The sequence below is a fragment of the Epinephelus fuscoguttatus genome, linkage group LG18 (assembly GCF_011397635.1).
Source record: "Epinephelus fuscoguttatus linkage group LG18, E.fuscoguttatus.final_Chr_v1".
Classification (NCBI taxonomy): domain Eukaryota; kingdom Metazoa; phylum Chordata; class Actinopteri; order Perciformes; family Serranidae; genus Epinephelus; species Epinephelus fuscoguttatus.
The window spans coordinates 7,751,441-7,774,835 of NC_064769.1; the positions used below are offsets into that span (position 1 = coordinate 7,751,441).

The 23,395-nt window shown below is 38.3% G+C and overlaps 2 protein-coding genes across 4 annotated transcripts in view; one reads left to right on the plus strand and one right to left on the minus strand.

Moving 5' to 3' along the window:
• Positions 1-17,208, minus strand: part of ap3b1a (adaptor related protein complex 3 subunit beta 1a) — an 83,714-nt gene extending 66,506 nt beyond the window's left edge. Inside the window, exons 1-5 of one of the 3 annotated variants that reach the window (XM_049603938.1) lie at positions 16,908-17,208; positions 6,582-6,657; positions 6,377-6,451; positions 2,970-3,065; positions 2,517-2,677 (exon numbers count right to left, since the gene is read on the minus strand). In XM_049603938.1, coding sequence (XP_049459895.1) covers positions 2,517-2,677; positions 2,970-3,065; positions 6,377-6,451; positions 6,582-6,657; positions 16,908-17,029 — 530 coding nt within the window. In that variant the 5' untranslated portion in view covers positions 17,030-17,208. Of the gene's footprint in view, positions 1-2,516; positions 2,678-2,969; positions 3,066-6,376; positions 6,452-6,581; positions 6,658-8,960; positions 9,768-16,907 lie in introns of those variants that run through there. The other 2 variants (XM_049603937.1, XM_049603939.1) reach the window with 2 other exon arrangements.
• A 419-nt stretch (positions 17,209-17,627) lies between these two features.
• On the plus strand, positions 17,628-23,280 carry cfap45 (cilia and flagella associated protein 45). The gene is made up of 12 exons (XM_049604230.1): positions 17,628-18,122; positions 18,264-18,374; positions 18,632-18,747; positions 19,050-19,194; positions 19,301-19,471; positions 19,617-19,795; positions 20,015-20,144; positions 20,301-20,447; positions 20,520-20,633; positions 20,808-21,001; positions 21,549-21,773; positions 21,871-23,280. The coding sequence occupies exons 1-12, from the start codon at positions 18,120-18,122 to the stop codon at positions 21,935-21,937; spliced, it is 1,602 nt and encodes a 533-aa protein (XP_049460187.1). The 5' UTR covers positions 17,628-18,119; the 3' UTR covers positions 21,938-23,280.
• The last annotated feature ends 115 nt before the right edge of the window (positions 23,281-23,395 follow it).

Genomic DNA, 23,395 nt, shown 5'->3' on the forward strand with positions numbered 1-23,395 from the left:
CCTCATTGACAGGTACAGTGTTTCACAACTATTCATTTTCACATCTGTAAAATGCACTGTATTGCATGTGAGCAGAAAGGATTGTTCATGCTCTAGAAGTCCAACTCAAGTTTTTATGCCACCAATTACAGAGTAATAAAATGTTGAGTATCTGCCCATACTGAGTCCTGATCTGATACTTCTATTTTCCAAGATATTACAGCTGCACAGTGCAGACTTCAAGTGCATTAAAAGTTATTTAAATCAATCTAATGTATATGCTTGACAAATGAATAGCTCTGCATCAGATCGGAACATCCCTAGTACATGTCATGCCATGGACTAGAGCTACAACAAGTGGATGAGCACATGGGGAGACAATTAATCTGCAACTATTCTGATAATCAATTAATCCTTTTACAAGCAAAATGTCCCAAAATGTCAAAAATTCAAATTCTAAAATCATGATGGTTTGCTGCGTTGTATCTAATTGTACACTGCACATGCTTGGAAGGTTTGGACAGGTGGTTGAATGAAACAATATCTGAATACCTCATCTAGGGCTCTGAAAAATTATAGCAGGCAGCTTTCACTATTTTCTTTATTCCAAAAAACATGATATTCGTACTAAACTGCTCACATGGCTAACCAAAAATGTTTTGTTTTTTGTTTTTTTAAATAAGCTATTACCAGAAAATTGCAGAAGACAGAGGCACTGAGGACTGAGTACTGGGTGAATGATATACATATATATATACATATACATACATACATACATACATACATATATGATGGAGACATTGACTTTTTCTTCCTGATTAGAACTGGGCAGATTTCATAGAATCTGGGAAAACTGGATTGCATACATATCACCAAGAAATCCCTTGGTTCATCGCAACAGTTTGTTAAAATGTTATAAGATGTTTCACTGGAATAATTCCTTAAATATCTATTTTGACAGAAGTAGATATATACTGTATGACATGTGGTACAAGGGGTGTGCATAAGCGAAAAAAGGGACAGAAAACAGACATTTTCTCTGTTTTGATTTTTTTCCCCTTTGTTTAATTAAATTTTCTCTCTTTTTTAATTATTATGATCTCATTTTTATTTATTCATTTTAGTATTAGTATTATTTCTTGACTTCCTTTTTTCCTCTTTCTTCTTCTCTTGTTTTATTTGAAATGACTGATTGAAAATGTGTGGACAGATCTTGGTATGCAAGTGTTTATAGTATATGTGTGCATGTAAGTAAATATGTAGGGGCACATAGGGAGTGGAGTATTGATATACTCATGTAGATGTAAGGGGTCGATGTATAGTATCTAGAAATCAGTCCTTTCAGTTTATTGTCTTTTTATCACTATTGAACTTTAATGTAAAAAAAAGGAAAATGTATATGAGACAATGAAATGATAGGTCCTTGTCTCAATAAAAAGACATGCAGCCATGTTCACTCCAATCACCATGCCCTGACATGTCGTTTACAGTGTCAAATAAAAAAAAAAGTGGAATGGCTAGAGCTGCTTGTGCCATTTTGCATTTTTGTGTCAAAATAGGTTTTGGCGGAACTGTTGGACAACACAACACAGCCTCCCTCTTTCATTCCTTCAGTCACCTTCTTGAAAATGTCAGCAATGCAAGCACGTATCTAAGTCTTTTATAATGTTTAAAAGTATGTGTGTTGTATAATAATATGGGTTTTTCTTTTGGGCATGCATCTCCACACCAGCTTTGCAAACTATTGGTGAGTTTATTTTTGTATAACGAATCTCTGACAACACACAGAGCTGACTGTAAATAGGCCAGAGGCGGTGTGTTGCAAACTGCAGTAAAAAACCCAATTGAGACGCATATTCCGAATGCGCTGTCAACATGTCCAAAGAATGCTCCTAAAACAAGAATAGTATCCAAATGGAATATGCTGTTAACATGACCCCAATCCAGTCTGGAATACTGTCACATTGGGAATGATAGTAGAATATTAGTGTGCATGTAAATGTAGCTAATTATTTATCAAGAAAATAATTAGTTGCGGTCCTACAATGGATGCTACTTTTTTGGTTTCATTGTGGGAAATTTCCAGAGCACTAATATATATATATATATATATATATATATATATATATATATATATATATATATATATATATATATATATATATATATATATATGTACACATAAAATGCACCATAGAATAAACAGATTTCAGAGACAGCCCTGCTCTTGTAAAGAGCTATCCCCTGATACCAACCATCAAATTAAATGTGCAACTGATCCATTCCAGCTTAGTTTTACTAGTTTGCTCTTATTTCAATCTTTGATCCATGCCAGTCTCAGAAAGACTCCACTGATAAGAGCAAGATAACTGCAGGGCAAAACCCCTTATATCAACATTACTCAATATTTACTGTATTAACTGCTTAGAAATGAGGTGGAAAGGAGAGCCAGTCAACTAACGAGTGCAGCTACTACATCTGAATTCTTATTATTTTTTGCCAAAAGCAGGAACAACATCAGATGCACAGAACTGTACCTGTAGAGCTTCTGGATGGCGTGGGCCGCCGTCTTCCTGACATATGGGGACAGGTCAGTTGACGCCTCTTTGATGGCCAACATCATGATGGGGACAATTATGGTGACCCGGATACTGGACAAAACCCTCAGTGCGCTGGCCCGGATCAACTGATTTGGGTCCTGCCACAGAGATACAAAAACCCACTTGTGTCAGTTTGTGAAAGAATGTTTTCTACTAATTATTTTTTAAGTATCTGAAGCATTTCACAGAAAATCGAGGTTAGAGATTACATGCAACTTTCCCAGTCGTAATTAGGAACTACAACAACACTAATGTCATACATAAAAAACAAAAAGAACACAGTTAACATCTCAGCAATAATATATTATACATATTGCAAGAAAAGACAGCTTTTTACCATATTAGTAATAATGAAGAGAAAAAGACAGTGACAAGAAGTAGAGATGTTACCTTAAGGGCCCGCTGGAAGGTGCTAATGGATAGCAAAGCCAGGTCCTGCTGTTCTTCTGCATATCTCACCAGGTACACATATACAAGCTTCTTAAGCTGCAAAGGACAATTAAATCAAAAAGGCAATAAGTTGAAGCAGCTGTGAGGGGAAATTAATGCAGCACATGGAAAGGAAACAAGCTGTGTTGTAAGAGTTCAGCAGGTTTATGTGAGAGGACGTGCTGTATGTTGTTAATAAAAGACAAAAGAGTGCAGCTATAAAAGGAATAAAATGAACAGGAAGAGTCTTCTTTCAGCTCAGTTTTTCTGAGTTTATTATTTCAAGTAATGTGAGGGAAAAAGTTGGTAAAGAAAGTTTTCTTGTCTTGGTATCACGAGATGCAGACTCCATCCAGTGTTGTTTCAGGCAGAGAGCGAGGTTATGTATTTTTGTTCCCTTTCAGAAATTGCTATTGAATTATTTGCCCCGCCGTCTTGTGTTCCTGGCTTCCACACCTCTTCTTTTCTCGCAGGAAGGCCTGAGATAATATTTGTCCTGCTTTCTGACGAGGTTAACTGGAGGCCAAAGGTTGCTCGTCTGCTGATCACATCAACTGTCCAGAAAAAAAAGGAACTAACAGAGCTGATTTCTTCCTATAAGGCAGCAGGTTCATAAATAACGGAACTGGAATAAAAGTGTTTATGAAAAATGATGATTTACTTCAGGAACTATATATAATTTCATTTAAGAACTGATCTACGGTCGAGGTCAGGGGTAAGGTTACATTTTAGGTGCAATCGCAGAGAGTTTAATTACTAATCAGCACCATGCTTTCTAACGCAGTGAGTATTGACCTGCAGCAGTGCACTACAGTTCTCAATCATCCTTCTGGTCATTACTGCTGGAATTAATGGCATTACTCACTATAAAAGCAGACTCAACCAATCTGCCCTCAAGGATCTGGTTTCTCTGACCACACAGCACAAGACTGATTCCATTTTGAACAACTAAGTAGGCAGTTAAAGGCTCTACAACTTGCTCAGCACCAAATAAGATTTAATGTTTTTTTTTTTTTTTGCTTTGCTTCATGTCACACAAAAGCATACACAAGTACGCCAAAACATGCGCGCGCGCACACACACACATTTATGATATGTGGAGTTAAAATAAAGGGTGCAACAATGATGAAAGAAAATAAATCCCACTGATATTAAATCACACAACACCCTCATGCTCTTGTGCTGTTTTCTAATTAACGGGGATCAATGGCGGCTCATAGTGACAAGGAGAGAAAGGGATGAGGGTGGGAACAAGAGAGGAGGCCATTTTTAGTGAGACGTACTGTAGGTGAGTAAAGTGTGGAAAAAACTGGGAGAGAGAGAAGAGAAACCAGCACTACCTTAGCAGCTGGTGTATACGAGGTGGGAGAGAGGAGACGTGACTGTGGGCTCTCTTCTGCCAATTACATCCACCCACCTGCTCCCCTATCCTGCCATGAGTTGCTTCGCTGCATGCCTTGCACACAGCGCCGGGCTTCAGGCCCCCCGCTCACATGCTGCCCCTCACGCTACCTGATTATTCTGCTGCTGCTAATCAATATTCACAGGCTCTGGGCATGGGAACCCCTCTTGAGCTGCTGCTTAGTGTTCGGTCATTCACTGGAATAGTCCGTGCACAAGTCTGCCATGATTTAGTGGAGTATTTACAGACCCACAGTATCTTACAGTGTCTTTCTGCTGCTACTGCACCAATTCATGATTTAAAACTAGTTGTATTACTATTGATTGATCAGGTGATATGCCTTTTAAACTAGAATTAGCGGCTCGCAGTTGTATGCCTGCGACAACCAGTCAAGTTGCAGTTTACATTGATGCCTTTCCTGACTCATATGTAGTGAGGACTGTGACAGAATTTAATGAAAAGGTATCAAGTCTTTTTTTTTTTGTGAAATTAATGTTATTTCTTTATTGACAGGTATGATTCGAGTGAATAATTTCTAGTGGGAAACATGCTGTCTTTGCTTAAAGACTTTTTCTAGGAGTACAGAGGACTGGTAGAGAGCACTGTCACATGGTGCAACGACAAACGCCTCAAGCTCAATATCACTAACCAATGACCTTGTGGTGGACTACCCCACAAGCTCCCGCTACTGTGGCTCCCTACAGTGACCCTGATGTCTGACCATCAAATTTTAATCAGTACATCCTTGAGTCCAAGTGGACGTTTGTGCAAAATTTGAAGAAAATCCGTCAAAGCGTTCCTGAGATATCACAATTACGAGAAAGGAACAAACAACCCAAAAACATAATGCCTCCAGCCACGGCTGTCACCAGCAACACGGCATAAAAATGTTTTCTTTCTTGAAAAACAAATTAGACAAACCTAAATAAATACAAAAAAAAAAAAAAAAAAAAATCATTCATCCGGTCACAATTAAGTGGATCTGTAGAGCCGATATTATCACAACTAGAGTTACTGTTACAGACTCATATTTCAACACACGTTTAAGTTATCAAATTCTCTTATTTCAATTTTATGTTGTCATTTACTCACATTTTAATCGACTTACTTTTTACCTGTATACATTTGTACACCAATACCGTTACTTTTACTTTACTAAAATATTTCAAGCAACAATACTTTTACTTGAGTATATAGTATGGTAGTGTACTCTTTCCATAACCGATGGTACTCATGACTGAGGCTATTCTCTCTCTCTCTCTCTCTCTCTCTCTCTCTCTCTCTCTCTCTCTCTCTCTCTCTCTCTCTTCGTTTACTTATTTTGGGGGGAGGCAGGTTTAGAACATGTCCAACGACCGCGGAGGGGAAATTTTAGGAACTGGAGGAAAAAGTTAGAGCTCCAATGACTGCTTGAACGTATATGAATGATCATTCATTCATTTTCCGTAATCGCTTATCTTGTTGGGGGTCGCAGGGGGAGAGGCAAGAGGCAGGGTACACCCTAAACAGGTCACCAGGCTATCACAGGGCTGACACATGGAGACAGACAACCATTCATGCTCACATTCACACCTACAGTCTCTTTAGAGTCACCAATTAACCCGCATGTCTCTGGACTCTGGGAGGAAGCCGAAGTACCTGAAGAAAACCCACACTGACACGGGGAGAATATGCAAACTCTGCATACCCATTATTCTTACCTTGTGTTTATTTCAATTCTTTTATCTTTTATTTTTTTATGTCATTATTCTTGTATGACCATTGGTTTTACGTATGTCTGTTTAGCTTTGTACAAGCTTTCATACGAAGCCAATCTACATGAGCCTACAATTGCTCTGAAAGAGGAAGTTCCCTCTGTAAAGTAACCCGGAATAACCATGTGATGTGTCACACAAGAATTACATGAATCACAGCAGTAATGATGATGTTTTTTTTCTGTGATATATATTTCTTAATACTGTCATACCTCAATGTTCTTACTCGCAACGTTCTTCACCACAGCAGGAAAGAGCTCTGATGAATTTTTCCCTTTGGCAATCAGCTGAAAACAAATCAAACAATAAAGCAATTTTATCCACCAATCTGATCTCTGATATTAAACTCAACAACTGAAAACACACTGTTACAATGTTGCAGTTTGTCCTGTGTGTGAATTCCCATGATGCACTCACCCCAACGATCCTTTTCATGGCTTCCAGTTTGAGGGACTCCTTGTTGCTCTCCAGCATCTCTTTAAGGTCTTCATTCCTGAGGACAGAAAGAAAATACTGTAACCTGTGCTTATTATGGTCATTAGAGAGGCCTTAGAATTAACGCTCCTCAGACAACTTGACTAATCAGTTTCAAGCATGAGAGGTTGACCAAAGGTACTGTGAAAGCTCCATGTATACAACATCTGTGTCAGCTTCACAGATTACAGGGTACACATACGAGGGCCACATCAGCTCCTATAGGCTACACAGTTCTGTACATTATTCAGCCTATAGGGGCCTAAGGGTACACTGACAATGCACCCAAACAAACAGCAAGAATGTCATCTTTACCACTACAAACAGCAGCATCACACTAATCTCTGCTAAAATGTCTGCACTCACATGATATGACAATGCTCATTCCTTGACTAATGCTGACACACACTGTGATTGTGCAACGACACAGGTTGTTTGTCTCACGCAGAGGCTAAACATCTGGAAGGGTAACGTCCAGATGGAAAACAAAATGCGGGAGAGATGCAGATCATGTGTTTGTTTCTTGGAACGAAATGGACAAACAGATTTTAGCCCAGACTGAAATATATAAACAACCTGAAATTTTGTGCAGATTTTCATGTTCTTTAGTAGGATTCATTTCTAATAATTCTGATGATCTTCTGATTTTTCATCTTGCACCATCATCCGCCAAAAATGACCAAATACTTGTGAAATTCCTATCAGTCTCTGCTGTACTTTGTATATAGTACAAATTAGCAATCTTAGCATGCTAAACTAAAGAAATACTTCACCCACAAAATGACCATTTGTGTATCAATTACTCACTGGGTGTTATATTGACTTCATGAAAAGACAAGTGTATTGTTTCTGCATACCTTACATTGAACAGAGAATCCAAATAGACGAACATTCTTCATGAATTGAAGTAAGCAGGGTCTGCAAAAACTATACTTAACTACATTCGCTAAAACTTTGGATGTAAAACACATCAGTTCAAACAGTGTCATGCACTACTGAGTAGTGTACCTTGGCATGCGCATGCATTTTAACTCTGATTAAGTGGAGCTCATACGAACGCGTGCTCAGGTATGCAAAGGGTGCAAAAATAGTAGGCGGAAGTGTTTAATATTGTAACACATTTGCAAAAATGCAGTATTGAGCCCACAACAGGATAAATGAGACTTGGATTATACTGCACAAGTTGTGTGAGTTTGTAAACCGGTGTTCTGATATAATTTCGCTGTTGTTGATTGTGGACCCTATTTACTTAAATTCATGAAGAACGTTCTCCTCTTTTAGATTCTCCATTCATGTAGAGGCATGCAAGAAAAACAAAGTTTTATTGACAAATTCAACGCAATACACCAAGTAATTGACATACAAATTATCATTTTGTGGGTGAAGTATCTCTTTAACTAAATTAAGATAGTGAACATAGTAAACATTATATCTGCTCTGCAGTGAGCATGTTACCTTAGCATTTAGCTCAAAACACTGCTGTGCTTTCCTACAGCCTTACAGACCTTGGTCACATTTCATCATTAATCTAAGTGACTAAATTGTCTTAATTCCAGTATTATGTTGTGATTTAATACATACTATTAATCTCACAGGAACATGTAGGTAAGTTAAAGGCTACACCATGAGTCATAATTTTACAAATGTAATGTATTTTTTCTGGATTGTATTATACTTTTTGAGATACAGTTACCACGTTAGGGATGGGCAATATATTGATATGATATTGGTATTACAATATGAGACTAGATATTGTCTTACATTTTGGATATCATAATATCCTAAGTGTTGTCTTTCCCCAGTTTTAAAGGCTGTGTTACAGTAAAGTGATTTTCATTTTCTAAACTTACCCAAGTGTTCTAGCTGTTCTCGTCATTACATACACATTACTGATGATTATTTATCAAAAACCTCACTGAAGAATTATTTTGTGAGAGCACCAGTAGTTCACCCTGCAATAATGCCGCAATATCAATATTGACATATCTGATCAAAAATATTATGAAATCTGATTTTCTCAATAACACCCAGCCCTTATTCAAGTAAAATAATCTGCAACAATAACTGGAAGAATTATTTTGCAATCTCTTTCTAGGCAGAACAAATTGCAGTATACCAAACCTTTAGAAAAAAAAAAAAAAAATCTAAAACATGATTTTTACTTTTGTGAGTATATCTAAATGTATCCATATTTTAAACAATGGTCACTTTTAAAAGTTTTACATGACAATCTTTGTAAGGTTTTCCTTTGAAACACATTGCAGACTCGAGTATCCAGCTGCCCAACATTGTAAGGAAATAATAACCTGAACTACAACTTACGTCAAAGAAGTAAAACACACAGTTTAAGGTATGTCTCCATCAGAGTTTTTGTGGGTAATCTTACTACAGTACCCGGCTTTTTGTGTCTCCTTGGGGCTACTCTTGGTGTGTGTGAGGGCCTGTTCTTCCTGACTGAGCTCAGTCTTCAGAGTGAGCTGTAAGTTCTCAGCGGACACCAGCGCTGTCCTCATGGCTCCCACTGCCTCCGAGCGTAAAGAGGAGAAACCACCATCCATGCCGGCCGTCCCCCACAGCAGTCCAAAAAACACTTCAACAGCTAGTGCTCCTTCTGTGTGTATGTGTGTTAGCCGTCTAAAGAGTAGAGTCCACGAACCAAGCTGACTGTATTTCAAGTAACTCAAGAGAGAAACAGAGCTGTAGTAATTACTTTCCTTCAGGCTGTGTGCCCTGTTCTCTTGGCTTTATTTACAGTTGTCTTCTCAACTCGTTCTTGTTCATAACTGTCAAAGCCGGGGAGAGTGGAAAAACAGTACAGGCTCCACTGGCTTTGTGCCTGTCATTCACTTCTCCCTTCCTCTTCTCTTGGGCAAAAAAAAAAAGTCACAAGATGCCCCGTCAGCTCGCTAATGGCAAGTCATACTTATGCTTGAGGGTAGCGCCTGCCGACTCGGGTTAGACATCTGTCCTTCTGCTGTAGTCCACCTTCTTTCTGAAACTACCTGCTGGTCAGCTATGGTCAACTCTTGTTAAGTTGTTACTCCTATCTTCTCATACATGTAGATTTTCCTCTGGAAACTATGTTATCTCACCTGCCTTCTGGCTGTCTGTGTCACTCTGTCTGTGTGTGTGACTATGGTCACTTCCCTCTAGGGGAAAAAGGAGGGCCTTATCTACACTGGTGGGTAAACACTGCGATACTTTTCATCACCTCCACTGCACAATCATCCACTTTAGTTCGACACCACTGAGAGCAGAGGCAGTACACTGCCAACAGGACAGGCCTACATCAACGATAACAGTACCGCGCTGAATGACAGGAAATACCCTTTAATGTGAGAACGTTGCAGTAGGAATTTGTAGGGTGCAAAATTTTCTTCCTAGTTTTTCTGTGGCTGAAAATGACTGATCTAAATATGTCAGACAATCAGTACTTAGTAGTGCCGTTGCTATCTTTAGCAGCTTGGTGCAAAGTTTACTTTTATAAAAAGATTTCTGGTTCTTCAAAAACAGCTAACTAATTTTTGTGACTTAAAGAGACAGATCACCCCAAAATCAAAAATATATATTACATTTTTCCTCTTGCTTGTGATGCTTTTTACCAGTCTAGATTGCTTGGGGTGAGTTGCCGAGTGTTGGAGAAATCCGCAGAGGAGATGACTCCATTCTCTTGAATATACTGGAACTAGGGATGCACGATAATATTGGCACGTCACTGATATGAGCTGATATTGGCCTTAAAATAAACTACCAGAATCGGCAAACATGCTGATAATATCAGTACATCATCTATATCGGCAAATATCGGCTTTGAAATGAATGATCAGAATCAGCCAACATGCTTTTTCTTATTTTGCACAATGAATGAATATTACATATTCTTATTCTACATGCTATTCTACATATCAATAAGCAGAATTCTCATAACATATTTTCATAAATGCAGCCTAATGACAGACGAGACTGTTTGAAGTTTAGAGCATATACTGTATATGAAGGTGGACAACATGACAGCTCCCCATAAGTGAAGCCGAGATACCTTGATCGCCCCCTGGTGGCTGGCTGCAGTATAGGTCATAAAGCCCGCCCTCTCCAGGTTAGCGGATGGAGCATGAAACTAATAACTAAAAACTCAAAGTAAACATCAAATAAATTTTTCCCATAGATAGTTTCTGTCAAGTCACGTAGTTCTTATCAGACTGCTGTGTGTTCAAGTGTTCATTTTTCTGATAAGTTTGGCTTTAATTAGTCATTTAATGCTGCAAAATTTGGTTTACCACTTAACTGTGTGTGAGCTAATCAGAGGGCTCACATTCAGTGGCAAAGCAACTTTTTCATTCATTTGAAGAAATATTTCTGACTATCTGACAAATGCAAGTCCAATATTCACTCTGTTTTAGCTCTGTTTTGGTCTCTACCAACACCTGAGGGAAATATCTGTCTCTTTAGCTGTTAAATGCTCCACTATGTTCACCGGCTGGTCTCTTGCTGTGTCTGTCTGCTGTTTGGCACTAGGCAGGTAGTGTACGGTGGGTTTTAGATGCCTACAGTGGCTGAAAACAATGCTATGAGAGAGTACTGAGAGAGGAGTAAACCAGTAAAGTTCAGGAACAGAAAAACATCTAGTGACATCAAAAAAAATTACTCCTTTACTGTGTAGTATCCAGGTTCGAGTTCAGTATGCTAAATTGCTGAATCAGAAATACTTTAGTGCAAAACAAAGCAAAAGAGGAACCATGACAGCCATAGCAAACACCACTGCATCACTTTCAATACCCCCCTCTCCTCACAGCCGAATGTCTGCATCACTTTGGTCTGATTATGAGCTTTTTTTTTCCCATCACTGCTGAGATTTATTATAATATCATTTACCCATGGCAGTTTCCTAATGAATATTTATCACAAATGTGCCACACGTGTATCCATCTCATTTAATGGCCACGTTGTTTTATGTGAAGACAAAACAAATTTAATTTAATGATCATTATTTCAGCTCTTGTTTCAATGCAATTTCTTGTTTTGAGAATTCTTTACTAGTCTTAACAAGAACTGTATTTTGCAACTAAATTTGTCCATACAGAGTCAGTGGAAATCATACGCAACTCTTTAATTCAAGTTAAGTATGAAGGACAGATGGACTGCAGAGATGAGCTTCTCCGTGTAGTTGTTTGGATCTCATCATGTAGTTGTAACAGGATCACAACACAGCCTGGGGCAGAAGCTGGCAGAAGACGGCTTCTTTACAGCTGAATTTTATGAAGATGGTTACCATGGTTCCTCTCCAGAACTGCATTTTTTTTGGACATAAGTCAAACAAAATTCTATATTTGGTATTTTTTTTCTCGAGTAAAATGTTGAATCCATTCTTTAAATTTTTTCGATGGCAATAATCTGTAGATCACTGCCAAAAAATGATGCAGTCAAACTTAGGGATGTTCCCAACAATTAATTTCCCTGATGCTAAAACAGACAGAAGTTTAAACTTAGACTAGCTGACCAGTCTGAAAGCAAAAAGACAGTCAAAATTGAGCACAAATTAATCTATGAAATTGCAGTACTTTAAGGAATACTCATCCATGTTGGATTAAAAGCTGTCATTGAATGTTCATACTTGACAAAACAAACAGGCGAAACAGTCAAAGCACAACACATTTACAATTAAATCAGGACTTCTTCAACAGTAGATATACACCAAAATAAAACTGTGATCAAAATCAAAAACTGTCCGTTTGTTTATGTCAGGAAAGGAATAACTCACACGGCTAATATGAATCATCATAAATAAAAGAGGGAAAATAAACGCAGCTGTGGTTTGACTATGCATGAAGCCTGGGAAAATATGCAAGTTCTTGTTAAAATATCTGGAGGCACCTCCTGGTTTGAGACAAAAAATGTTCAGTAATGCTGAGCTGTCAGAAAAGGGATCGTAAATGATATAAAGTACACTGAGAAATAGGCTTTTAATGGACTGTGATACTGCAAAAAGGTTTAAGCTGATAACACCATAACAAGTGGCACACTGCAACATCGATCTGATCAGATAAAAACAAATACATTTTAGAGTTACTGCTTGTTGAGCTTGTGGTTTTTTTTTATTATCGGAAACATAGGACACATTAGCAGAGGGAACATAAAATATCAGTGTGTAATCGTTAAAAGACTGCCAGTAGCCTTAAAATGATAAAATGCAAAAACACATGAACACAAGTACGATGCTCAATGTTTTCTCAAGTCAATCTGCAATGATTAAATCAATGTGTTTCACACCTGGTGAGCCTGTAATCAAGAGCGCAAACCTCTCTGGTGTTTGAGACACTGAATCACAGGATCAGTCCAGTTAAATCTATCAGTATTATTTCCTCATCATTTAGATGTTTGCAGTGCTTCTTGGTTTAAAATATGATTGCTTTCATTTCTACGTGAAGAATGAGAGCCAGATGTGCCCTGGAAAGCATATTATTAACAAACAGGCTCACATATAACCATCCACTGAAAATAAAGTTTATGATCCAAAATCCAACTTTTAATGCAGGTCAAACACAACTGCTAACACAACAAAATCCATACAACAGAACCACTCAGCAACAGTGAAATATCTCTTTAGTCACAGATAACAAGTTGGTCACATGTTTCTATGGCTCACTAAGGCCTGGTATAGGGCTTTCAGTCAGTAAGAGGAGGACTAGACTACAGAACATCACAGGAATGTTGCTGTGCCCTTCACATGTGACAAACATTCAGGGATTTCAAACAGCAAAAACTTGATTTAACAACTTTATTTGTGCAGGCCACGATGCACAGGGTTGGGCACTGTGAATTGTGTCACACAGACATGTGCAAACAGAAGTATCATTCACGTATTTTCTTTCTGGTATTCCCAGTTTGGCCTAGAGGCGGGTAAACATATGATTTGCCTTGCCTTGCTGGGTAGATGGTCATGTGAGACAGTTTAAGAGGTTCACTTTAGCATACTAAGCAACATTTAAGACTTTGGCGGAAGAAAGTCATCAAGATTATACTCGTGATGGGCAAAATCCAGCTGCAGGGGATACTCCAAACAAAGTCAGAGGCTGCAGTGTAACTTCACAAAAATGCTCGCCAGATTCCAGGAAATTTAGTCAAATATTTCTTGTTTGAATTAACACATAAAGCTTTTACTCTGTGCTTAAAAACTGACTGAGCAGCTCAAATCTACACCTGTGGAGCTGGTGTACTGTGTATCTTCTCACCCACTCACAGGGCTTTATAACCAGAGTTACTTAACTGCATAAACACAGAGCTGGATGATTACACTGATGATCAGCTGCCCTCTAGTGGCAGGTTTCTGAGATGAAATTCAAAACACGCTGACAATCCAGTTTCACTTTTACACTGAAAAGCTGATTAAACATGTTTTGATAAGTTAATGTAAAAGTGAACATGACATGACGTTAATATAGAAACTTCTTCTGTTCAACAGCATTTCTAAAGCATTTAACAGCTTCACCTTAAAAACACACAGCACTGGACATGTACACGGTTATATTAGAAACTAACAGGTCCAAAGGGTCTCAGGTTTTTGACTCATTTTAGTGGCTCCATCTGGGAATATGTCAGTTTGAGAGATCATTCTTTTAGTTGATACATCCATACACAAGCAAGATAACAAAAAAAGAGAATCACTTGTCCGAGCATATAAAACAGGTGGTTTACAGACGAATTCAAACAGGCCACATAAGTTTCTAAAAATGTAATGCCTCATTGCTGCTCTATATAAAAACCTGTAACACAAATCTCTTAGTCAAAACAAAGACACTTATGCTTTCAAAATTCAATCCTGCTTTCACACAGCCATCAAAAATATCATCTATCTCTCTCACCTGAACAGTTTTGTGTGAATGACCACACTGGTTGGTCAGAAGAAGGAATAATTTATCGACAAATCAATTAAATCTTAAAAAAAAAAAAAATCATTCATATCAGTCAACTGGCTGCTTATACACCTTCCATACACAAAACCTGTGTGTATCACGTGATACTGAAAATAAATACTCAACTGGTCACAAGCAGAAACCTGACTATCACTCCAGAACAGCAGTCTTTGCGTGCTGAACAGGCTTGTACAGCAAGTCAGTGTCATTTACAGCTGTCAATACAGTGTTTATTTTATGCTGAATATTGAACACGCCCTCATATATTAAAGGCATTTGACTACAGTATGATAAGGCATGTAATGGCCAGTCAACCTGCAGGCTCAGAAGTATATTATTGTGTCCATATGGTGTGAACAAGTTGGCTCATTTCACACTGGTTTAATACACATCATAAAGGTGAAGAAGGGTTTTGATAATAATAAAACCCTAATAATAAAAAATAACAATTTTGTTGTCAATATGCGGCTTTACAAAAATTCAACCTCTAAAACATTAAAATAAAATACAATAAGAAGAAGCTCACTCAAAAGCTCACTGTACTATGTCAACCTGCACTGCTCAACATCCTCATACATAGGGGCACTTTATGTCTGCTTATTAATGCTGCACACAAATGTGGAGGTCTTATTTCTGCTTACTCTTTGAAGAAAACCACTCCTGTGCACATTTAATGAAGTGCTCTGCACACTGATTAGACACTCACTGAACTGGATAAAGATTACATTATATACATTACATTACTGAAGCTGATCTGGAGGACTAATCAGTCCTTGTTGTTTAGACTAAGTCAGACCTCTCCCAGTGCTGTCTTCCCAGTCTACCTCATTGCTGCAGATTGTATAAGAATGTATGTTTAAGGCAAAAACATGTAGCCTTCGAGGGGTGGGGGAAAAAATCTATACAGCATAATATCTCAATACTTTGCATGGCATTACTGTATCAATGCAGGGACGCCATTTATCTATTTTTCTTGTTTATTATATAAATTATTACTTTTGCAAATACAAATTAATCTTTTGGTGGCCTACTAGGATGATAAAATTATTTGCTTTTTCAATCCACTAGATACATTTTGCTGCAATAAAGATGATTGAAGTGAGATGAAAATACTGAAAACTTAATATTATCAGATAAAAAACAGATGGTCAAAAAAAAATTCCTTAATTTGCGGTTGAAAGAAAGGTAATAAACCCCAGTATATCACAATATATGGAAATGCAATACTCAGCATATCGCAAATCATATAAAATCACAATAATATTGTATCATGACCAAAGTATCAATATTATATCGCATCAGCGGGCTCTGTTGATTCCCATCCCTAGAGCCTACTATGAAATACTGGAGAAATCAGAGTTAATACTAATGAAATTATCCATCTTGCCTTCTTTTGAGACAAATTTAAACAGATAAAAGTTTAACAAACATTCCAGGGTTTGACCTCCTGGGACATCAGATTATTTCAGGTTTTTGTTAAGTAATTTCTCAGCAAACTGTCACTCTTAAATCACTGCAGTCTGTACAGCACAAAAGAAAATGTAACTTACTTTCAAATGATTATTTTTTAACCTGCCACCGTCAATTTATGAGGAAAACCAGTTCTAGTACTGTGCTTGCATTTAATTTGAGTATTTTCATTTTATGTTATTTTCTACTTCTACTAAAATACATTCAGAGGCAAATATTGGACTTTTTAACTCCACTACACTTATTTAACAACTTTAATTACTTTGCAGATTCTGATTAACAATACAAAATATAAATCAACTAATTAATTACAATGTATTATTATAGATTATGCTAACCAGCAGTATATTACGTGGTTTACCTGCTGCAGCATTATAGTGATGTACACATTATTAATGCATCACAAATTATGATCCAGTAACAACTTCTGAAATGAACCATTCTGCAGAGGACTTTGTACTTTCAGTACATTTTGATGATGCTGATTCTTTTGTACTTTTACTCAGGTAAGACTCTGAATGCAAGGCTTTAACTTGTACTTCACTATAGTAGCGTTACTTTTATTTTTACTTCAGTAAAGGACCTGAGAACTTCTTCCTCCACTGCTTTCCTTGCCCATTCTCACTTGAGAACAGCGGTTTTATCTCGACGTGCATACACTGTTACACTAAACACAGCAAAACAGTAAATGTATCTAAAATACGGACAATTTTGACAGTTACACATGCCATAGCAAGCAGCTAACAGTCGCCATCACTGCCTAGCTTGTTGATGATGCTGGCTTCATTTACAGTCAGCAGGTTAGCCGCGTCAACTTCACCACAACTGTCTTACTTTACCACAAATGAACAATACTGAAGGAGAAGGAACAAATGCTAAGCTAGCTTACTTTTTAAAGTCAGCGCTGAAAAGTCCAAAGGCAGCCCCGGAGGAGGTCGCGGTGTTCTCTTGCCCCGCTTCCACGGCAGCCTCCGCTCCTCCTTGGTCATTGTACAAAGCAGCGGTCGACATGCTAAGCGTTTAAACAACTCTCCAATAAGTAAATGTATATTCTGCTCCTCTTCCGGATTTTAAACAACTCATAAACGCTAAGATGTGCTAATGTAACGTAGCGTATCAAGTTCCTGCAAACCCAAACTTTCTCCGAGATTTCACCCAACTTTTTTTTTTTTTACACGCAGAAGCGGAAGTGTGAGCTGGACAAGTTGGTGTCACATGACAGGGCTTCAGCGGCACAGGGTACATAGATCTTGAATACATAGAAAATAACCGTTTGCTCATTACAACGCTTATAGCTGACGTCCCGTTTAGAAGTTTTAGATCTATGGTGGAAACGCCCCGAGCCCTCCCGTTGCCAAGGCAACAACAGCACCATATTTTTTATCAGAGAAGAAGAAAGTGAAAAAAAAACACATGAAAAGATCAGAAGAAGCAAGCGATCAAAAACTACATACTCACCTAACGTATTTTACGTAAAACAACACCGAAGAGATGCACTGGCCTGTTTTCACTCAAGTAAAAGTGGTAATGCCACAGTATAAAAATACTTTGATACACGTAAATGTCCTGAATCGAAAATTGATTTAAGTAAAAGTAAGTATGAGCATTATAATATATTTAAAGTACCAAAGAAAAAGCTAGTGTTAGCTTGATGCAGGTGAATACAGTAACTTACGTCAAGTTAACATAGCATGTTTAAGGCAATATTACGCAGTTCTAACTAACGATACTATCGTGATGACATTTGTTTGTGACTCTTGTTGTTTTCCAATGTGCACGTAAAATATCATATAACTGTATAATGCTAGATGTAAGTTAACTAACAAGATATTGTTACGTTAGTTACGCTAGTCCCGCCTCCTTTCAGCCCTCGCATTTGTTCCCATGGCAACCTACAACAAACGTCCCCAAATTTCAGTGGAGGCTGTGAAGTTTATGCGTGAACTGGCTACATCTGTAATAAACTGTATTATATTATATTATATCATACTGTCAGTCTTTAAATCTTGTTAAGGTCAAAATAGAAAGGTTAGCATTCAGCAGACTGTTGTAGACGTGCTTATTCATTGTCCTTTGCACAGGACACCACTAGCCGAGGACCATGGTAAGTCTTAGGTTAAAATAACAATCAAATGCCGTGCCGCTTTACATATTCCAACGTTACATCTCAGTTTAGCTTTTGAATAACAGACCTTGTTAGACCACAGTTATAAATGTGCACATGTGGTAATGTTAATCCTGGTAGAGACGAGGATCCGGCTCCACGAATTCAAGGAGCAGCTCTGATACCCGCAGGTACCGCAAGCGAGCCCCCACCTCTCAGGTGGATGAGACCCTGTTTGGGAATACAACACCGGTGAGTAAGCGTTGTTGTAAATGCATATTGTAGCCAACCTAATACAATGAAATTTCAGCTAAGTGTGTTTGTTTAGATAATGGTATCACTGATGTTGCTGTGAGCCCAGAATCACCAGTTTATGGCTGTAGTGTGATAGCATCACAATGTACCTGGCTAATGATAGTTTTAAACATCTGCTGCTGAGTGTAATGTGTTGCAAGGTTGGAGAGATCACAAATTATGACTGGGTTTGTGTAATGTCTAACTCTGTCTAGATATCCCAGTTGGACAAACGTGGAAACTCAGCCTCCAAGGCCAAGAATCAAACCCAGAGGAATCAAGAAGGAGAGACTGTTCAAATTGTCACCAAAGACCTTATACGCAACCTCAGGTAGGCTAATGAACTCCAAAGATTGTCTGTCAGTTTGCCTGTTGGGGTATAAAACTGGCACCGGAATAAAAGGCATAATGCATATTTTCATAGATGGAAATTTAAGTACTTAGATTTTACTTAAAAATGATACATAGCACATTTGAAAATGGGTTCTATGCTGAGGAAGTAATTTATTATAATCAATCCCTATGAGCTATTGTAAATCATTGAGATATTGTAAAAGTGCTCACATACCAGCAATTTTGTAGTACTGAAACCCAATAAGCACATATAACAAACCACCGCCGTCATTATGCCAGGATCCCATTTAGGGATCCTTCAGGAGAGTCGATCATTCTGCCAACAACTGAGTTTGAGCGGATCACCTCAGCATCCCGGGTGCTAGCCAAGGTGGAGAGGGAGACCCTGAGGGAGGCTTATCAGAGACAGAAAGAAGAGGAACTTGTAAGAAACATAAAAAAAAATCCAATCAAAATTGTCCTTTAACTTGCAGATTTACAATAAGACAATAAGCCCTCCAGTCTTTTTTTATAAAATTCCTCTCATCTAGCAAGCTGCAGACGAAAGGAAGCGTCGAATCTATGAGGCAGACCTGTCCCGTAAGGAGAACAAGGCACTGACTGAGCTGGAGCTAGAGGCCCGGGACCGTGCGCAGCACCTGGTGGAGCGGGCCAATGCCTTAAGGATGGAGCAAGAGGATGAGATCCAAAAGCTTAACAAGGTAGGAAGCAGCTGTAGACATGTGGACCGTGCAAGTTTAAAAATGTGACTGAAAGTGAAGCCATCAGTCATCAGCAGTTCTGATTTTTTCTGAATGTCATCAATACTTCTTTGTGTGTGTGTGGATGCGTGTGTGATCCCCTCAGCTGATTCTCGGTGCTCAGTGTCAAGCCACACGTGATGCCCAGATCCGTGAGAAGACACAGATCCAGTCAGAGATGTCAGAGGAGGAGAAGCGTCTGGATGCCATGATGGAAGTGGAGCGCCGCAAGGCCTTGGAGACTATGGAGCAGATAGATGAGCGGCACAAACAGCAGAGGATCAGGTAAAGATAGCTCTTACTGGGAAATACATACTTAATTATTCATGGATTGATTTGCACATGGATAAAAAAAATACTTTTATATGACACTGTGGGGACGAAAAAATGTTTTCTCCAGCCACTCAAACCACCCATATCTTTCTAATGAGATCCATATCTTATCAAATGTAAAGGCAGTAGTAATGTAGTTATTGTTTATCTTATGCCCGTGTCATTTTCCAGCGGAATGCAGAAAATTTACGACCAGATCCAGCAACGTCTGGAGGAGAAGCAAGTGCAAGAAGAGATGAAAGAGCAGGAGAAACAGCAGATACGAGAGAAGCAGGAAAAAATGAACCTGGAGGACCTGAGGGTGCAGACACAGCCCGTGCAAAGACAACAATAAATATAAGCACTAGAAATTAGAACATTTCCAGAGTCGTAAACAGCACATGCTCAGGGGGTGTGAAACCACATGCATGGTTCACCTACACTGGAGTTTCTTTTCTGACTGGTTGTCTTCTTCCAGGCTCTGGAAAAGAAGAGGGAGGAGCAGCAGCATCTGCAGGAAGAGATCATGCGTATCAATTCTGAGACCATGCGGGCCAAGGAGCAGAGGAGCGAGGAGGAGAAGCTGACTGACATGAGAGACATGGAATACATAAGAAACAAAATGGTCAGAAGAAAAGCAAATGTCTTCATAGTGGGTTTTTTTTTTTCATATATTGACATTTCATGACCTGTGCAGGAGCGGGAGGCAGAATATGAAGCAGAGCAGAGACGAATCAAGAAGGAGAAGGAGTTAGAGATTGCCAGGCTGAGGGCCCGGCAAGAAAAAGCAAAAGACTACAAGGCAGAGCAGGTCAGGAAAAAACTACCAGCTGACCATCTCCATAAAGGGGGTAGCTGCTGAATTGAATCCAATAACAGATTAAAATACTCTAATCACTTTTTGAAAGCACTTAAATGCCATTCAGGTTCAGATGGGAATTAAAGCATTCAGCATGTCCAAATTTTGTGTCTCTGCATTTGGAAGGATGAACTCCGTGCTCGGAGGAACCAAGAGATCGCAGATAGAGAATGGAGGAGAAAAGAGAGAGAGAGAGCTGCAAAGAAAGCTCAGGAGGAAGCAATGCTGAGGGCAGCTCGCTCACAGCAGGTTCATTGCAAAGAGCACTTCCTGTCGATCGAGGCTGGCCGGGAGAAGGCAGAGTTTGAGAGGGTGGTGAAGTAAGGAACTTAATTTTATTGTTTTTGAACTTATTTTCACATCCTGAAATTGTGTTTGGAGAAGTGGCAGGAGTGCCTACACAGTAGCTAAGCAATGTACTGCTGTGGGTGGGGGCAGCAGCAAAACATTTTTTAGCCACAGAAAAAAGTTACACCCAAAATCTTTAACGGTTTAAGTCTACGCTATATTGAGAGCATAAATTTAAACTGATATTGATCGTTTTAGGTGGGCCTTTTTAGGTAGCTAAAATAGGTTTTGCAGCTGACCCCTCCACAGTTCTTGTGTCAGAATCCAGCCTGCTTCCCCAGACTGGGGGTGTGCTGAGTGATATCTACTGTATGAAATACCCTGACTATGGATAAATAGCCCATACAATCCCACTCCAAAAGATCCGAGGTATACTACAGTAGGATGGTTGAGTCAGTGTAGTAGAAATGCACCTTTAATATTTGTTTTCATTTATTCATTGCGTATTATTTTAAACATTCAGCTGTACCATTTTATTAATATTAGTTTTCACTACCACTTCTTTCTTTCTCCACACAGGGTGCAACAGGAAGCAAGCATCAAACAAAAGGAGGACGAGGAGAAGCAGCGTCAGAAAGCACTCCGTCATGCAGAGGCCATCCGAAATCAAGTGAAGGAACGTGAGCTGTCAGCCATAGCTAAGCGCAGAGAGATCTTCAAGGAGGCCGATCGCTTGATCGAGGAAGCCCGGCAGCGACGTGTTCGCCTCGATGAGATCAAAGAGAAGAAGCTGAAGGAGCTCAGGTAAGTACTGGAAGGTTAATGGCTCTTTCTTGTGGCTGATATTTTGAAATGACTGTCTTTAACTGAATAAAGCTGACATGTGTTTGTTAATGTGCAGGGCTACGGGGCTCTCTGAAAAGTACTGCAGTGAAGTGGAAAGGAAAGCCCGGGCCTGTGCGCTCTGATCACTCACAACTGGATTCAAATGGTGCAAAGCCATCACATTTTACAGGGATCATGTTAAAGATTTAAGTATTTATGGAATTTGAACACATATAACAATCTACCAATAAACATTTCTATTGCACCTTCATTGCTTTATAAGCTTTTGATCAATGGTATGTGAACATTTTAGTAGTTGATTGTGTTTTAAGTTGTTTTTTTGAAGCATATTGCAAAAACAAAACTTTATTTTTAATACATTAATACTTCCTCGCACACAGACTGACTCTACATGAGACAGGGTACAATTGTTAGTTTTAGTTTTTATTCAGGTCAGTATTTTCCTTTCAACTGAGACATATATTCTGCCAGCCATCAATGACAGATTCCCTTTATTACAAATATGCATGACAACAGGAAAAAAATTCAGCTCACGTTAGGGTTAGGATGGAATTTAACACACATAGCTTAATGCATGTAAGGAAGTAAAGTACATCAAGGTAAACACAGGCTCTTATTTCAGACCATTTTCGACAAAAAATTTAACATATGGAGAACTTATTTCTTCATCATAACCATCTAAACGCACAGCCTGCAGGGGTGCTTATAGATTTGGAGCTTGTGAATTTACTTTTAGGGTTCTATAAAATATTATCATATCTTAACATTACTGTCCTCAAGCTCCAACATAACTGGTAACTAAAATGATCAAATCCAGTGGAGTAAAAAGTACAATATTTCCTTCTCAATTTTTGTTAAGGAGCAGTATAAAAGCATGAAATTAACTAAGTAAAGTACAAGTAACTCAGATTTGTGTACATTTTTAATGCAGGACTTTTGCTTGTAACTGAGTATCTTTATACACTGGTATTTTTTTCTCTACTTTCTTTAGTGTGGGGCTGCAACTAACAATTATTTTCATTGTCAGTTATTAATTAATTAAACATTTAGTTGTTTGGTATATAAAATGTCAGGAAATGGTAATAAAAAAATGTTGATGAAATCCTCAAATGTCTTGTCCACAACACAAGGATATCCAGTTTACTGTAATAGAGGAGTAGAGAAATCAGAAAATATTAACATTTAGGAAGCAAGTATCAGAGAATTTTTTTTGTCTTAAAAAAAATGTCTCAAATTAGTTGGTGATTTAATAGCTGACAACTAATTGATTTGGTTGAAGCTTAGAGTACACAAGTTCATATACAGATACACAGACAACAATAAACAAGAACAAAATATGAAGACAAAACTAAAATAATAAGTGTTATTATATACATTTTATGTGTTATATGCATTATTTCATAATCATTTAATAACTCAGATGTCTTGCTACTACTATTGTTGAAATTCATCAATAAAGTGCAGGAAAGTCAGCTCATTTTTCTTGTGAATATGAAATTTTACCAAAATAATTTTAAAAAACTGGTACATGTACATGCTATTTTCAATCTCATTTCGACTAAAATATAGCATTACATCGC